Genomic DNA, 19,164 nt, shown 5'->3' with positions numbered 1-19,164 from the left:
AAGTGGAAACTTTACCTCATAATGTTTATCCTACTAATGGGATCGTGGACTGATTTCCTCTGTGTACCAATGCTAACAAGTTAATAAATCCATGTGAAAAGAGCAGAGTTATAATTCCATTGCACGGGGATAGATTTTAGAAAGCAGGATTTGGCCACAACTTCTTACGACGGGAACAGATACTGGGAATTTTAAAAGGTGACACAAAGGGATAAGTAGGATTTACTATTTACTGATCTCAAATCCTTGATTTAAACACTCGCCACACAATGTCCTGAGCCAGGACCAATAATTTGTAAAAAATGTAACTTGTGACATACAAAGGAGTTCTCCCTCTTATATCACCCTTGGACACATGAGTTTACTTTGCAAATGAAACATATTCTGTAATCCTCTGTATGGCTTTAAATTATGGCATTCAGCACTGAAATTTATCAGCCATAATTTGAGAAATTCTATTCAATTGCTCACATTCACTCGTAATACACTAAAAGATTTAATTGGCTCACTGACGGGATGCAGGACGTACACAGACCCAATATCCAGCACATGCAAAGAAATAACATGATCTTTGCTGAGTACTGTCACCAAATTGTACCGTTCCACCGTCTATTTTAGTAGCGACGAATGAAGTCCCCACACCAAAGGTTCACCAATGAGCTATCCACTATAAAAGGAAACAGTTTAAATTAAGGTACAGTGATGCTGGTGGTGGAGGGTGAAAGTGCGGAGGTGTGGGGAGAGAGGTAAACAATATAAATACGAATGACCGAAAACTTCATATACCACAGGCCAAGGATGAGATAATTGTTTGAATAGAAGCAGATCTAAACAGTTTGCAGCATTCAAAGCCTTTTAAAGAGCAGTGCGTTTGCACAGGAGACAATAAGGCTCAGGGGTCCGACTCTCTAAATCATTGTAAATTAATGAAATCAACTATTGTATATACACACATAGAATTTACAGCACACATACAGATTCACACACACACAATGGTTGGAACTGCATTTAAATGTTAGATTTTCTGTACATTATGATGCATACAGATTGAGAATAAGCATAGAGACGAGGCAGCTTATGGCAACCAAGCACCAATGACAGCAGCAGCAGTGCTGCCATGGCAATTAGCTGTTCTCCATGGCAGCAGTTCAGCTGCAATGCTAACTTACACAGTCGTACATCATGATTTGTTGTACAACGTGTAGTGGGGGAGGAAGAGAAGAAATTAAATGCCTCCTCCTGGACTTTGTTGGATAAAACCAAGTACAGGAATAGATCTCCCTCGATAACAGTGCACAGCAAGGATTGCACACCCAATGCACACAATCAGCTGCAATTGCTTCCTATCCTTAGGAAATGATTTAAAAAATTACAAAGCAATACAAATTACCTACACCTTGGCCTGTCTTCGAGGTATAAAGATAGGAATTAGCGCTATATTTAGAAGTCCAAATTATATTCGAAAAAATTAACAGAGTTTGCAAAGATTTGATTAGTATTTATGAAACCTATATAGTATGGAAGGATTGCATAAATACGCACTAAAATACAGAACTTTTTAAAGTATAGTCCCTAATGAGCCACGGTCGAATTTAAAACATGCAGACATCCAACAAAATAAAACTCGGCTTGCATTCAAACTGTACAAGCAGGAAACACTGCAAAAGGTACCTCTTGACATTTGTAACTAAAGAATACATTAGGTAAGCCCCACAAAACATTTGGCAAAACTCTTGACCAAAATATCCGAATTCATGGTAATGTCGCTTGCTCATGACATCACTGTATGACAATGATACCAGGCTCCTCAGGATTTTCTTGTTCCCCCCGTGCCCCCCCCCCACCCCCACAACATCCCCCCCCCCAACCCCAGACAAAATCAATTTTGTCTGTTTTTAATAATAAGGGTGCCTTTAAAATAAGATGCACTCCCGAAGAGGCAAATGCCAGAAAGACAAGTCAGGTTAAACCTGCAAAAGGCATTTTAACTGATTCTGCTGACACGGTGCAGGCTGAAAGAGAGCAGGTAAAGATCTTTGCTAAACAGAGTACAAAGCAGCACCAAGCTCAAGCTGCTTTCTGCTCTGTTTATAATGCAGGCCACAAGACACACTTTTAAATACAAAAAGTAGTTTCTCAAATATCACTGCATAACATTAACAGACATCTGCTCTTTTCTATCACAAGGTACAGTATTACATGATGGATAAGAGGTACCTGTAAGGGATCCAGTCAGAGAGATGCTTAGAACTCATGGTTTACATCAACTGTCTGAATTTCAGCACAAAGGCCTGTAGCTTGAAAGAGTGATCCCGAGATCAGACTCCTGAAGGACATCTGCCACAATCCAAGCATTATCCAGCAGGACCCAAAATCTTCAAGTTACTAAGCTAGCCCCAGGTACTGAGAGCCGGGCAAGAAATGAGCAAGATTCATCAAACCACACCTACGGCAGCAATTCCACACTCCTGTACAAGCACACACACTCTGTCCCTCTCGCTGTCTCCTCGATTCTCAGCAAACCATTAGCACAAGCGGCTCTACACAATGAGTGACAAACAGGTAACTGCGAGCTTCTTTGTCATCAATTCAAGCCCAGCTAGCTTTGATGTCTAAAACCTTTTAAGATAAATCCCGCCTTGTCAAGCGGAAAGAAAACAAGAAAAATAATCCTTTGTTATGTCAAATTATTCATTAATTCGAAGTGTGTCATTCATTAGCATGAGGACTGGGAGGGCCACGTACAATATTAATAGATGTGCTTTGATCTTCAAGAATGCCTTATGTTTTTGGGTAGGAATAATCTGGGATAAAGTGGCTGTGTCTCCCCAAATTATTCCTCATTCAATACTATTGTTTAATTCGCCACTACAGGCACTGGCAGAACTAAATAATTAGACAGTAAAACCAGCTGAAACAAACAGAATAAAAATCCCAAAAAATTATAATCTCTTTGTACAAAATCATTTTTACTTATTTACAGTGCTTCAAGTACAAGGAGCAATCATATTGTTAAAAGGGCTAGGATCACTTCAACCAAAATGAAAAGTAAATAAAATCAAATAAATATTCACTAAAGATCTTAACATGCCGTACAAGCACCTCACTGAATTTTAGCTATTGATTTGACAAACCATTGTAAAGCGATGCATTATTGATTAGATCCATATTTACAAATATGAAGATGCGCAACTTGAAAAGAAAGACTATGACAAAACAAAGTCTAACATCGCACATAATCACAAAAGAGTTAAAAATTGCAGTTCCTAGGTGAAAAGAAGACAAGAAGGAGCCAAGTGAAAAATGAAAAAGGCTAGCAAATAATAGAAAAGGTAATAGAGAGGGCATTTATAAATATTAAACAATAAAATGATTTATTTCGATCACAAGTGGGTTTACATTAACACTGCAATGAAGTTACTGTGAAAATTCTCTAGTCGCCACACTCGGGCACCTGTTCGAGTACATGGAGGGAGAATTTAGCATGGCCAATGCACCTAACCAGCTCATCTTTCAGACTGTGGGAGGAAACCGGAGCACCGGGAAGAAACCCACGCAGACACAAGCAGAATGTGCAGACTCCACACAGACTGTGACCCGAGCTGGGAATCGAACCCAGGTCCCTGGCACTATGAGGCAGCAGTGCTAATCACTGTGCCACCAGGCAATAATTGTAAAGAGAGTAAGGATATTCAGAGATAAAGAGGGAGGTTGGTGCAGGGAGGTTTCCTGTTGTGACGGATGAAAGAATGATGAGGATATTAAACAAATGTTGGTGTTTCCAAAGAGCCAAATTGCCCCTATCCATGCTGGAAACTTCAATGATTCAAATAAAAGGGTAGCAAAACACAAATTAAACCTATGTGTTCTCCTCTGATGATTAGACAGTGAGACAACATGCACTGGACTTCACAGTTGCTAGTAATACTAACTACCAGGGAAAACAACAACAAAAAATATTACCAGAGACGTAATTTAAAGTTTTTTGCATATTAACTTGAGGTATATTTTTCGGAATTTTGCCTCATGGAGAACAGTTCAGATTTCAGAACTCATTCGGTAAAATTGGGGGTGATTCTCCCATTATGACCTGGTAAATCGGGTCGGGAGATGCGCATGCTGACCATTTCACAAGATTCGTGCATGCATTCCCGATGCACGTGTGCCTCCCAGAGCCAGAGAACAGTCACAGTTAGGACCGCACTGGAAACTGGCGGGAAGAGAGATAAGTAATTTAAATCATTTTTTAATGTATTTTAAATCTATTTTAACTGCGATTGTTGGGCTTGGCAAAGAACTTGCCAGGCCTGATAGCATCTCCCACCCCACCAGGAGTATTTCACTCAGGGGTACTTCACTCCGGTGGGGTTTGGAGTAACTACCTACATTCGGGGAACTAGCGAGAGACCCTGCTGGAGTGAAGGGGTGGGTCAATCGGGTCTCCCCTAGGGCTTGGGCAGTGGGGGGGTGCCCCCTGGGATGGGCACCCTGGCAGTGCCAGCCTGTGCCCCTAACACTACCCAAGGGGCAAAGTATCCATGCCCATGGGGCAGCTTGGCACTGCCCATCAGGTAGGGGGTGATTCATGGCATTGACACTCTGCATGGGGATTGGTCTGGGCTGGAGAGAGGCCAGTGATTGGGGCGGGCAAGAGAGGGATGGTAGTCTGCATGATTGGGGGGGGGGGGGGGGGGGGGAGCTGCCTCCCGTTGGGGGGTGGGGCAGCAGTGGGGTGAAATCACCACTGCTGAGGGGCTGGACATCAGAGCGCTCTGTTATGGGGAGGTGCTCAGGGCTGGCCAGGGAATTGTCGTGTGGGCCGCGATCGAACCATGTCGGGGGCTGCAGGGGCAGCGCTGCAGGGGTACCAGCCTGGCCAGCAATCAGCGAGACTGACAGTTTGGGGCCACCGCGCATGCACAAAGTTCCACAACTGTCAGACTCTGTCGCGAATACCCCTGGGTTTTTAATGATATTCACGATCGTGACCTCTGCATTGCACAGAGTGCAGAGACTCAGGTCTGAAGTTGCCCTGAGAAAACAGCCGTGATCCAGACCAGTTTTCTCACCAATTCAGCACTTCAGGGAGAATTGCCCGCATTATGTGTCAGAGGTTCCAAATCTTCCTTACCTTAAGGGGTACAAACTGACCCTGCAACAGTTTTGTAAGCTTTCTTTAAAGAATGCAAGAGCAGGAGTAGGCCATTTACACTTTCAGCCATTCAATTACACTGTAGCTGCTTGATATCTCAACTAAAATTTGCCCATCTTTATTCAATATCCTTGAAATCCTAACTGAACATCTGCCTCCATTATAAATTCCAGTTTTTTTTATTCTTTGACAGGATGTGGGTATCACAGGTAAAGCCACTATTTGTTGCCTATCCCAATTGCCCTTTAACAGTAGTGCAGTGGATTGTCTCAGCCAGTGGGCAGGTCCACTACCTTTGCTTTGGGCAAATGTCGGCTCTCTGTAGAGCAATCTAATCCATTCCATTCCCCATCTTGCAAGGTGATGAAGTTAATCATTTTGACTCTCTGCAAGGAACTTGTTTGTGCAAAATTATGTAGATTATCTTCCCTATCCTGCCAAAAAAATGGGGAGAGGAGCAGTTTAGGGATAAGATTGGGGATGAAATCCTGTACTCAATCCTTACATACATTATAAGAACATAAGAACTGGAGCAGGAGTAGGCCATCTAGGCCTTCGACCCTGCCCCGCCATTCAATAAGATCATGGCTGATCTGTCGTGGCTCAGTTCCACATTCCCGCCCTCTCCCCATAACCCTTAATCCCCTTGCTTATCAAAAACCCATCAACCCGCGTCTTAAAAATATTTAGCGAGGCAGCCTCCACCACCTCAACGGGCAGAGAATTCCAGAGATTCACCACCCTTTGAGTGAAGAAGTTCCTCCTCAACTCCGTTCTAAACTGCCCCCCCTTTATCTTGAGGCTGTGCCCCCTAGTCCTACTATCCTTTCTGAGCAGGAAGAGTCTCTCCACCTCTATCCTATCCATCCCATTCATCATCTTATATGTCTCAATGAGATCTCCCCTCATTCTTCTAAACTCTAACGAGTACAAGCCTAGTTTATTCAGCCTCTCCTCATAGCTCAACCCCCTCAACTCCGGTATCAGCCTAGTAAACCTCCTCTGCACTCCCTCCAAGGCCAAAATATCCTTGCGTAAGTACGGCGACCAAAACTGCACACAGCACTCCAGCTGCAGCCTCACCAATGCCCTATACAGCCGCAGCAAGACCTCCCTACTTTTATATTCAATCCCCCTCGCTATGAAGGCCAGCATCCCATTCGCCTTCCTGACCACCTGCTGCACCTGCAGGCTGGGTTTTTGCGACTCATGCACAAGGACCCCGAGGTCCCTCTGCACCGTCGCCTGCTGCAGTTTTTTGCCATGTAAGTAATAGTCCTTCCTACCATTATTCCTACCAAAGTGGACCACCTCGCACTTGCCAACATTAAATTCCATTTGCCATTTCCTGGCCCATTTGCCCAGCCTATCTAGATCCTTCTGCAGACTCTCCACACCCTCCGCGCAATTTGCCGTTCCACCAATCTTGGTGTCATCAGCAAATTTCGACACCATACACTCGGTTCCCTCCTCCAGATCATCTATATAAATGGTAAATAGCTGAGGCCCCAGCACCGACCCCGGGGCACTCCACTAGTCACCAACCGCCAATCCGAATAGCACCCATTAACCCCCACTCTCTGCCTCCTATTTGACAACCAATCCTCTATCCACGCTAACACCCTACCCCCAACTCCATGCCCCCTTACCTTCTGCAATAACCTCTTGTGAGGTACCTTGTCAAACACCTTCTGAAAATCAAGAAACACCACATCCACCGGCTCTCCTCTATCCACCGCCCTAGACACATCCTCATAGAACTCCAATAAATTTGACAGACTCGACTTCCCCTTAACGAAACTGTGCTGCGTCTGCTCTATCAAGCAATTCCCCTCAAGATGCCTCGCTATTTCCTCCTTGATGACGGATTCTAACATTTTACCTACAACAGACGTTAAACTAACCGGCCTATAATTCCCCGCCTTTTGCCTGGCACCCTTCTTAAACAACGGCGTAACATTAGCCGCTTTCCAATCTTCCGGCACTTCCCCGGAATCCAGCGACGTTTGGAAAATAACCACCAAGGAATCCACCATCACCTCCGCCATTTCTTTCAGAACCCTCGGATGCATTCCATCCGGTCCTGGGGACTTGTCCACAATCAGTCCCACCAGTCTGTCGAGCACCGCCTCTCTAGTAACAATAATGTAATCGGGACCCTCCAGTCCTACCACCTTTCCATCGCTAACACCTGGCAAATTATTCACATCCTCCTCCGTGAAGACCGAAACAAAAAAGTTATTCAAGACCTCAGCCATTTCCCCATCCCCTACCACTAAGTCCCCCCTCTCATCCTCTAAGGGTCCAACGTTCACCCTAGCCAGCCTCTTCCTTTTCATATATTTATAAAAACTCTTGCTATCCTTTTTTATATTAAGCGCTAGCCCTGCTTCATAGTTTCTCCTACCCTCCTTTATCAACTTCTTTGTCAATCTTTGTTGACATTTAAACCTCTCCCAATCCTCTTCTCGCTCATTACTCTTAGCTACTCTAAACGCCTCCGCTTTTAATTTAACACTTTCCTTCACCTCCTTTGTTATCCACGGCTAATTATCTCTCCTCCTACGGTCCTTTTTAACCATCGGAATAAATTTCTGCTGAGCACCAAGAAAGATCTCCTTAAAGATCCTCCACTGCTCCTCAGCAGACCTACCTTCCAACGCACTCCCCCAGTCAACATTCGCCAATTCTTCTCTCATCCTACCGTACTCCCCTCTGTTCAAACAAAGGACGCGCGTCCGGGAACCCACTTTCTCCTCCTCCATCTGCACCAGAAACTCCACTATACAATGATCACTCTCCCCAAGAGGATCCTTCACCACAAGGTCCCTAATTCTACCCGCCTCATTACATAACACCAGATCCAAGATAGCTCGCTCCCTCGTCGGCTCCAACACACACTGTTCCAGGAAACTATCCCGGCAGCATTCCAAGAACTCCTCCTCAAGCCCACCGCGTCCAACATGGGTCGACCAATCAATATGTAGATTGAAATCCCCCATAATTACGGCCGTTCCATTCCTGCACGCCGCACTTATTTGCGCGTTAACAGCCCGCCCCACCTCCAGATCATTATTCGGGGGCCTATAGACGACACCCACCAGCGACTTCCTCCCTTTGCTGTTCCTAATCTCCACCCACAACGATTCCACGTTCTGCTCTTTGGTTCCTATATCATCCCTCGCTACCATCCTGGTGCTATCCTTAATCAGCAGAGCTACGCCCCCCCCCCTTTTTCCTCCTGCCTATCCTTCCTAAACACTTGATACCCCTGGACATTCAGCTCCCAGTCCCTGTCACCTTGCAGCCACGTCTTTGTAATGGCCACCAGATCATATCCATTTGTGCTGATCTGCGCCACCAGCTCACCCACTTTATTCCGAATGCTTCATGCATTCAGATAAAGTGCCTTCATCCCAGCCTTCACCTGGACCCTATTTGCCAGAACACCACCAACCATACTCACGCCCCCTACTCCCTTTATTATTGGGACATCCTCGGCCTCTTCCCTTACCTGTACTGTCTCCTTAACTTTAGATCCCTATGAATGTTCGATACTTGCTACAAATCCCAGGTTCTCCACATTTGGACATAATAATTTTAGATCGCAATATGTGAGCCCATTGCTTATGAAAAGAGTGTTTTCATCCTGAAAAGTCATCCAAATAATTCTTTAAGCAGAGATATTTTCAATGAATTCTGTCTTACAAGGAAATGGCAACGGGAAATGTTATTTTTCATGGTTCAGAGACATTTCTTCCCGAAGGATTGAAGAGTGAAATTGATAACAGCGAATTATATGTGCCGTTTCTCTTGTTGCGAAGAAGTAGATTTGGAAGTAGGGAGTAAATTTATTTTAAGAATTCAATATGTGGCTCTCTTTGGCCATTGGGATTGGCTGTCCAGTTGTTTTGGTTCTACAGAGTTGTAAAATTTTCGTCGATAGCGAAGTAAACTTTGAAAAACAGGTCATGACAAGGCCCCTGCTTCTTTGTCCAGAGTTAGTGATAAACCTACGTCAGAGTCCTTTAAGTACAAACCCACGTAAATATTTGTGTGACATGAATGTGCAGCATTCATTCGTCTCAGTAATTGCAGGCGCAGGCTTTGTAATTATTAAGTGATTGCCCAGGTGGATTTATGGAAATTACTAAAACATTAACAGCTACCAAATTAGAATGACATTTAACATATTAAATGATGAACAGTCTCCATTGGTTTCAATGTTCTGGACTACAGAAGGATTGTAAAATGGGAATATTGTGAATATTTCCTTCAAAAGTACACACCACATAGTCACTGCACCCATAACAATCCACCTCCAACCCAGAATTAGACTGGACCAGTTCCAATATACTACTGTTGGATTTATTAGACTACAGGAGAACTTCATACATTTAAATAGCTCTATAAAGACTTCATAAGTACAGTAAATTAGTGAAGTTAAAAGAGTACAGTACAACTGAACTCAATAGCTAAGATTTTCCAAGCAGGAGTTTCCACATGTGGCAATGACAAAAATATCCCTCGCAGTACTTCACAATCATCCTGTCATAACAGGAACCCTAACATCACTCAAGGATTCTTCTCTAAGTGCTACAACAAAAACATGAGATTCCAGGGACAAACAGACTACTATTTCCTGCTGTGGCTCATTATTGCTGGAGACTAAGGTACAATTCTCACTGGGTACCATTTGTTGGGTACCATTAATTGCAGGATTTTCCCAGTGGGTCAGGCTGAAATGGATTTGCGAAGGCATAGAGTTTAAGAGCACAGAGGTTATGCTGAGATCGTACGTGTTTCGTGTTTTAATAACATCCAGAGTTACAGGGTGGAACTTTATGTCAACTTCTCCCCCTGCCCCCAGAGCAGGTTGGCAGGCAGAAAGGGAATGTAAACTCAGATGACATGTTAAGGGCGCAGTTCCTGTTACTTACCTGCCTTCACTGAGACTTTACCAGTGGTGGAGTGGGGGTTGGGTGGGAGGGGATGTCTATGCAAAAACGTTAGTTAGGCCACAGCTGGACTACTGTGTGCAGTTCTGGAATCCAACTTATAGGATGGATGTGATAGCACTGGAAAGGATGCAGAGGAGATTTTACCAGAATATTGCCTGGCCTGGAGAGTTTTAGTTATGAAGAGAGATTGGATAGACCGGAGTTGTTTTCCCTGGAGCAGAGGAGATTAAAATTATGAGGGGCATAGATAGAGTAGATAGGAAGAAACTTTTCCCCTTGGTGGAGGGATCAATGACCAGGAGGTGTAGATTTAAGTGGCAGGAGGTTTAGAGGGGATGTGAGGAAATTCTTTTCCACCCAGAGAGTGGTAGGAGTCTGGAACTCATTGCCTGAAAGTGTGGAGGAGACAGAGATCCTCATAACTTTTAAGAAGCATTTAGATTTGCAGTTGTGATGCCTACATGGCTATGATAAAAGCAAATTACTGCGGATGCTGGAATTTGAAACCAAAAGAGAAAATGCTGGAAAATCCCAGCAGGTCTGGCAGCATCTGTAAGGAGGAAAAAGAGCTGATGTTGAGTCCAGCTGACCTTTGCTCTTTTCTCTCCTTACGGATGCTACCAGAGCTGCGGAGATTTCCCAGCATTTTCTCTTTTGGCTACAAGGCTATTAGCCAAGCACTGGAAAAGAAAGTTGGGTGCTTGTTTAGAACCAGCACAGGTGTGATGGGCTGAAGGGCCTTTTCTGTTTTATAGACCCCTATGAAGAAGTGAGAAACCTTCCGTGTTGAGATGAAATAGTCACTCGCTATGACTTTAATGGGGAAACCAATTAATGGCCAGAGGGCAGGCTGGCTGGCCAATTAAGAGAGGTGGGCTCTCAAAGGCCTTCCAGCTTTAAAGATGCAGCAGGTTGCAATGGACGGTAAGGCAGGAGACATGTCAAAATGGAGGTGTCTTCTCTTCAAGTTATAAAAATTTAAATTAACAAATGGATTTTGCAGCCAGGCCACTATTGAAAGGTGGGGATGGGGCACAGGAGGAGGAGTTTGCGAGAGCCCCTTAGTGGGTCTTGTGACTTCTCCTGCACCCAAACAGTTTGGAAGGGCTTCTTGGCTACGGGGCACTGCCTCCACACATGTCTGTCACCAGGAGGTCTCCTCCTGGCATCTAAACTTGCCATCATCCCCGACGCGCCAACAGGAAGATCTCAGCCAGCTTCCTTTAATTGCCCTTAATTAGCCCTTAATGAGCAGCAGTGCATATGAATGATTAATCCTGTGGCCACCCTCACTCTACCTCCACAACAAGACCTGGTAAAGGGTTAGAGCTGGTGAATGAACATACTAGCTGACAGGGCTATTTTTAGCTCATGCCCACTTCTACCCAGCCCTGGCAGGATCTCAGAATTCTGTCCATCAAGTCAGGGTTCCATCTTGAGCCAGGGTTTAACAAGAAGGAAAAAAAAATCCATTCAGAATATCAATATCACTGACCGCTCCACTATAATCTGGGTGTGTGCTGAAGGATCGACAAGTCCCCACTCCCTACACAACTTCAGAACATGCAGCCGGTCCACCTAATGAGTCAGATACCAGGAAGTAAAGACCTTCTCAGGTAAAAGAGTCAGCAGCCAGATAGCTCCAGCACGACCTTCCGCTCCTACCCACTGACAGGACGTACCTGTGCTGCAGAAGGCTGGCTCGCCACATCTGCCACGGTGGGACACACCACAGCACAGCAAGAAAATCCCAGCGCTCAAGTACTTCAGGCAACACCGGACATTTTCATGCAGCTCAGAGGATAACTCAAGACTCAATTTAACATCTCATTTAAAAGACAACGTGTTGGATTTTATGACCTCTCTCGGTGGTAAAATTCTGGCCAACATGCCTCCTCATTGCCTCCTCCGGACAATGTTGAAAAATGTAGAGTGGAGTTTGAAGTTTGAACCCACAACATCCTGACTCAGAGGCGAAAGTGTGACTGACTGAGCCAGTGCTCAGGCTAACATTACATACTTTACACTCTCTCACCAAGGGGAACAGGGGGAAAAGCGAGGCACTGTGGCATGATTTGAAATTAAAGATCTGCAAGACCATTTAAACCAATCTCGCTCAGTTGAAATCACCTCTAAAAATTTACTGTCCCATCTTACTCGACTTCTGCCAGTCGCCATCTGTTTGTTGTTAGTTGGCCGAGATAGCAGGCTGGATCAGACAGGAAACTGTTCAGGGTTTTATGATGTAATTAGGATCAATAGTTATGTTGAATCCACCATGCTCAATGAAACCACAGGAAGAGGAGGACCCATAAGTTAAACATACATTCCTTTGTGGATACCAGGCTTCAGAAGAAATGTCTAGGCCTCTGCTGCTTTGGGGTCCTCAGCTTCTCTTTACGGGACTGTGCTGAGACCGCCTGTGATTTATCTGAGAGTTGGCGGCAGCAGTGGGGGTAGCCCCAGTCACCTGGTCTTTCACTCCTGCCTGTTGATCAGCTTCACCTTACTGTTTGTTCAGGTGTTCAACTGGCCATTGGGACATATTTGAGCTCCACTATGTGTGTGTCTGTGTGTGTGTGTGTTTATGTGTGTGTCTGCCTGTCTGTGTGTATCTGCGTGCATTTGTACAGAAGTTCCTCCTCCATGATGATGTGTTTTTGCATGATAAAGATAGGTAGCATCTGCTATGGTTATAGACCTCACCTTGACTGACATTATTTGGCAATCTCACTTAGAGAACCACAAAATGATCGATAAGGGAAAAGAAACACAGTGGAAGAGATTTTGCCTGCTCCCTGATGGTAGGTTATGTGATGGGAGGTTTGGTAAAATGCTGTGGAGATGCATTGGGAGAGCTCCTTGATGCATCCTGCTGCCAGAACATCCTATCAGTGACAGCAGTGACCACTCTGCCACATGGGGAAGCCATCAACTACATGGAGCTGATCTCCCAGTGGCTTCCCGAGGAGAGAGAGCCATAGTAACCGGAGGCTGCATCGCTCAAGAAGGGACACCTGGTAACAATACATGGTCCTGCAGCCCTGACACCACCACGTATGATGTCGACCTTTGTCAGGGCCCTCTGCTTGACCCCAGCAAAAAGATGATTTGTTTTCCTTTCCTGTGCGAACACCTCAGAATGACGGAGGTTGAGGAACAACCTGGTAGAAGTCAACAAGATTATAAGGGGCATGGACAGAGTGGATGGTCAGATGCTTTTTCCTAGGGTAGAAGAGTCAATTACTAGGGGACATAGGTTTAAGATGCGAGGGGCAAGGTTTAAAGGAAATGTACAGAACAAGATTTTTTTTACACAGAAGGTGGTGGGTGCCTAGAACTCACTGCCGGGGGAGGTTGGGGAAGCAGATACAATAGTGACTTTTAAGGAATATCTTAACAAATCATAAAATCATCAGAATCGCTGCCACACAGGAGGCCATTCGGCCCATTAAGCCTGCACCAACAACGATCCCACCCAGGCTCTTTAACCCCATATATTTACACTGATAATCCTCCTGACACTAAGGGGGAACTTATCATGGCCAATCCATCTACTTTCCACATCTTTGGACTGTGGGAGGAAACCAGAACACTTGGAGGAAACCCACGCAGACACTGGGAGAATGTGCAAACTCTACACAGTCACCCAAGCTAGGAATCAAACCCAGGTCCCTAGCACTGCAAAGCAGCAGTGCTAATCACTGTGCCACTGTGCCACCCACAAACACATGAATAGGATGGGAACAGAAGGATATGGCCCCCGAACGGACAATGTGTTTTAGTTCAGTCAGGCAGCATGGTCAGTGCAGGCTTGGAGGGCTGAAGGGCCTGTTCCTGTGCTGTAATTTTCTTTGATCTAATGGAGGTGCCCTCACATTCTCCTGGCAGCCTCTGCAGCAGCCATTCCCAATGAGGTTTGATGGCAGAATAGTTGCCTGCTCTCTGATTTGGCCAGCAGAATGGACAACCTACCCTCACCCCCCCACCATCACCATCTCCCTCTCCCCTTCAACCAACCCCCCCACCCCACAACATAGCCTGGAGTCCCACAGTTGATCTCGATGATAACATTCCAGCCACCATTTCAGCGGCATGCTTGGCTGGAGACAAAAAGAAATAGAGCACAAAGTTGAAGGTGTGTGGAATGCAACAGAAACAAAATATACCCCCTAACTCCAAGATGTCAGGTGGGGCCACATAACCAGATGAAACTCTGGAACAAAGCAAACATCCATATTAATAATACAATGGAGGATTTTTCATGCAATCAAGCATTTCTTGTTGGTCACCATAGAAACAGAATCAACCTTTTTGAAATTGCTTATTCAGAGAGTGTTGCAGGCAGACCTCAGCTGCCCTTGTGAAATGGCACAGTGGGTTCTGGAGAGAATCTTATCCAATAGATCAGAAACAGTCCAGTCCAGTGAGAGACAGGGGGAAGAAAGAAAGAGCATCCCACTGCTGGCTGTCAGGTTAACCTTTGCTTGACAGCCTAATCTTGGTAAAAGCTGGTGTGAGGTATGCCATGGTGGCTAGTGCAAGATTCACATTGTAATTTGGTAGAGTGTAAAATGATAGTGTTGAGCTACTAAAGATGGAGGTAAATGAATACATTGCCTGTGTTTGTGCCGCACTTTGAAATATGGACCTTTCTTTCAGAAAAGTGTCAATTTGCCTCAGGCAGCGTGCTTTGGATTCAAGTCAGCACATCACAGGAAACAGGTCCTTCAGCCCTACAAACAAGTCGAACTGGAGATTTCAGCAGACTCTGGTGCAGTGATGAGGGAATGCACCACTGGCCGGAAGAATCACCTTTCGGACACAATGTTTAACTGAGCCCCTTTCTGCCAAGGGATCTCACAGGACTATTCCCAAAGCAGAGATGTTTTCCCAGTGTTCTGGCTAACAATCGTTCCTCAACCATTGCCACCAAACCACTTTACCTGGTCATTTCTTTCAGTGCTGCTGGTGCGCCCTTGCGTGGGTGCCTCTGGAGAAGGAGCATGTGGTGTCCGAGGGTAACATCGAGGTCTTCCACGCTCATTGGGCACTGCCAGGACTGGGGTATATTATCAACCCCTTTAACCACATTTTAACTCAATGTTTTAAGTTTCCTTTCTGCTTTTTTTTTTGGGCGGTTCCTTTCTTTTTGGGGGTTGCCCTTCTTACTTTGTGCTTTAGCTTGTTTCATTTAGTTCAATTGATTTACTGAAAAGAATGGCGGGGCCTTGCTATGTGCAAACTGGCTGCCGAGTCTGCCTACACAATGAAGTGCACTTCAATAGTAATTGTCAGCGGTGTAGTATTTTCAGGTATCCTGAAACTCAACAAAAATTTAAGTGCTTCCTTTAATGTGGGTTCAACCCTGCTCCCGGATTTGAGCATGAAATCCAGGCTAATAATCGTATGTTAATTGTATCATCAAGGTTAAAGGATACATGGGTAAATGGCACTGATTGATTAACTACTTTGAGGACAGAAATGAAAGACTTGAGGGATACTGGGTGTTAGTAGCTACACAGCAAACATACGTAGTGCTGCATCCTATAAATAAATCAACTGTTAAGGAAAGACTTTGTATCTCATTTCATAATACTGCACCATCTGGCTTAGGATCCAATTATCAGAAGCTGGCACTCACTAATCCTGAGGGAGTGTCACGTTATTGAAGGTGTTGCCCTTTGACGGAGGTGGAGAACTGAGTTCCTATAGGTTTGCTCTCCATGTTAATGATTCCCTTCTGAGGGGTATAGGTACTTTTCCCAGTGCCTTACTGAACATTCTGCACTCAATCAACACCACCAAATACAAGAACAATTGGTATGGTGCCATTCTGTACAAAGGGGCATGGTAGAGTACTTTGCAGGGTGGCAAATACCTGGCAACCAGGATAACATGGGGACATCAAAGAGGACAGCGTTCTGGATATTTTTGAAAATACTGTGGTGACAAAGCACAGATGCCATCTTGGGGCCCATTGGAATACACTGCAGAAATGCCAGTCCTTCTTTTATTAGTTTATTGTTTGAACATGAATGAGTATGCCTTTCTTCATTCCCTGTGCTGTTGAAGGGTATCTCTGATAAAGATTAGAGTATTACTTTGCTCTATTGTATATCTGACTTGGGAATGTTTGATGCTGGGTGTCCAAGGTGGAAAGCTCTTGGGGGCATTCTCCCAGCCCATTGCCCTGCTCTAGCAGCATAGCAGGCTGGGAGATTTCAGCAGACGCCATGTAGTGGATTTTACACTGGACGCCATGGCCTCCGTGCATCTCCAACTGCAAGATTTCCAGCATCTTCAGAAATTGCTGCAGTGTTGAATAAATTATTTAAATGGAGATTTGCTTGTATGAGTGGGCCCGGGACCACAGTCTCTGGGCCCAATAGTGTCTCTCTCCCTGCATTCCCCCCCCACCTGGAGTGTCTCACTCCAGCAGGGTTTACAACAGCTCCCAACTAATGAGAGCTGGCAGCCCAACCTCGTTGGAGTAAAGGGAGCCATGGAGACACCCAAGGAGGTCGGGGGTAAAGAGGGATGCCCCCTGGGCATTGCCAGCTTGGTGGTGGCAGCCTAGCCCCCAGGCACTGCCCAAGGGGCAAAGCGGCAATGCCAAGAGGGCACCTTGGCACTGCCCACTGGATGCAGGCAATGCCAATGAGTCCGGGCAAGAGGGGACCCCGCTGCCATTCTGCATTAGGGATTGTTGTAGCAGAGGGGGAGAGAGGCCAGGAATCGGGGCAAACCATTGGAGTAGAGGTGGGAGTGGGAAGGGCAAGAGTTGGCCAGGAGATTGGGACTACCAGGTTTCGGCAGGGGGGTTAACTGATGCAGGCTGGAGATGGTGGGGGGGGGGGGGGGGTGCACGGGGTGGGTTGGGTGGGGTTGGGCCGCCTGAACACATCCAGGAAGCCAGTGATTGGGCAGTGGGAGATCAGTGGAGCAGCAATGGGGTTTGCTACGCTGGCCAGCAAGCCAGGCTACTGCACATATGCCAATCTCGGCACTGACAGACCGGCGCATGCACAGTGGCCCACTCAGCGCTATGCTGTTCTCTGGTGGGAATAGGCGCCGCCCACTGATTTTTAGTGTGATCCACACCAGGGCGCTCTGTGATGCACCGAGTGTGGTAGATTCATTTTAAAAATCCCACTGGAAAAGACCAGCAGGATTTACTCCAATTTTCATGCAAGTTCGGCACTTAGAACGTTTTTGGGAGAATCCTACCCCTTATGTTCTAACATCCCTCAACTTGACAACATTAAGTTCAGAGTCTGATTTGAAATACTTGCTCAATTACATAAGCATTTCCCATGAAGCACCTACTTTGACGCCAAATAGAACGAGAAACAGTGGGTTGCTGCCAGACTGACCCTGAAGTGATGGGACATAGGTATGCAGTTTCCTGTATTGAGAGATCTGGATGTCTGCGATGTGATGATCAATGAAAGTAATTCTCCATAATGAGGTGAAGATGGATGCATTAATCCAATCTCATCAATCTAACAGGGGCAAGTGCAACAAATCAGAATTATATCATAGGATTATATAGGATATATAGTACATCCTAACTAGTCCACACTTGTCTTTATGCTCCACCCTAAGCCAACTTCCATATTTTCTCATCTAAATCTACCATCAAATGCTTGTCTGGTTTTTCTTAAATGCATCCATGTTACTAACTTCAATCATGCACCGTAACTGCGAGTTCCACATTCTTACCACTCTTTGGGTTGAAGAGGTTCCTTCTGAATTCCCTTTTAGATTTTTTGGCCACTATCTTTATTGATAGCTTCTAGTTACGCTCTTCCCCACAGAAGCAAAAATTGAGTTGCATTCGCACCAAGTCAAAAAGAAGCTGTGGAGATGTAAAAACAGCCGGAACTCAATTCTGACATTCCTAACCCCATTCCCAATGTCCCCAGTTTTCATCAGCGCAGGTTAAAGATGGATCATAAGATGACACACTGCACTCTTTGACCTACCTGGCTCCATTGGTAAGTCCTAGTCCTCTGCAATTTTCATAGAGTCGGGGCAGCTTTTAAAGGACCAATGATTCATAGCACATCAGAGATATCATAAACTATAATCTGGATGAGGAAAGCTTTTGAAAGGCAAATTCAAAAGGTCTTACCCATGCCCCTCCACCCCATTCACATACTGCACACTCTGTACTTAACCAATGAACCCTGTAGTGACAATGGGATGTGTCAAAAAAGCTTTAAAAAAGACACATTCATAACTTTCCATTTTCTTAAAAATAGAAAGGACTCCTTTCACTGCAGCCCAATCTATTATGAGTTCCAGAAATCTAAATCTTCTCTGCACCCGCTATATCATTTTTATAATTTGGTGACCAGACTCTGATATGTACTCTAAACGTGGTCTAACCGAGGTTTGATACAGGTTTGCACAACTTCCCTACTTTATAATGCTATCCCTCTCAAGAGAGAGCCTCACTGGGGCTGGATGAGGAGTTAAGTGTGAGGTGGATTGGAGGACCAGAATAGCAGGCCCCAGCAGGGGGGGTTGGGGAGGTTGGCTGTGGGGCATACGGGATGGACCAGTGCAAGATGGGAAAGCCAGGGAGGAGAGGCAGGATGACCAACTGTGCCAGGTTTTCCAGCAGGAATTTCCACTTCCATCCCACATGCAGGTGTGGGCTTCCTGGAATGCTATTCGTTCCAATTTCTGTCCTCCTGTCACTGCTTGATCATGGTTGGTGTGTGCGCCCATGCATTGGGACACAGCCCTGAAGATCAGCACTGCCCAGCGCTGGCACCCCACTTCCTCCTGCAGTTAACAAATGCATGGATAGGATTAGGGTAATCCAGAAGTTGTAGAGTAGTCTGGGGGAAAATGCGAGTCTCTTGGGTTTCTGTGCCAGCGGCATCATAGGTCCCACTCGGAGTTGTGGGTGGGGTGGAGGGGGGGGTGATTAGGTTACTCCAAAGTTGGCACCACTTTCAGACACTGGCCTGAGGGGGCTAGGTCTGTTACAGGACCAAAGCTGCTGGACTTGGTGATGACCACCTCCGCCGGCCCCCA

General features: G+C 45.6%; 1 protein-coding gene across 5 annotated transcripts in view; it reads right to left on the bottom strand.

Annotated features, from left to right (window-relative positions):
* Positions 1–19,164, bottom strand: part of tub (TUB bipartite transcription factor) — a 368,210-nt gene that overhangs the window by 123,934 nt on the left and 225,112 nt on the right. The window contains exon 1 of one of the 5 annotated variants that reach the window (XM_080190166.1): positions 2,218–2,282. The exons of the other annotated variants lie outside the window; for them this stretch is intronic. Coding sequence (XP_080046292.1) covers positions 2,218–2,255 — 38 coding nt within the window. The 5' untranslated portion in view covers positions 2,256–2,282. Of the gene's footprint in view, positions 1–2,217; positions 2,283–19,164 lie in introns of those variants that run through there. 5 annotated transcript variants of the gene reach the window in all.

The sequence above is a fragment of the Carcharhinus amblyrhynchos genome, chromosome 6 (genome assembly GCF_965287045.1).
Source record: "Carcharhinus amblyrhynchos chromosome 6, sCarAmb.v2.hapA, whole genome shotgun sequence".
Classification (NCBI taxonomy): domain Eukaryota; kingdom Metazoa; phylum Chordata; class Chondrichthyes; order Carcharhiniformes; family Carcharhinidae; genus Carcharhinus; species Carcharhinus amblyrhynchos.
This window is presented reverse-complemented; position numbering and strand designations above follow the sequence as displayed.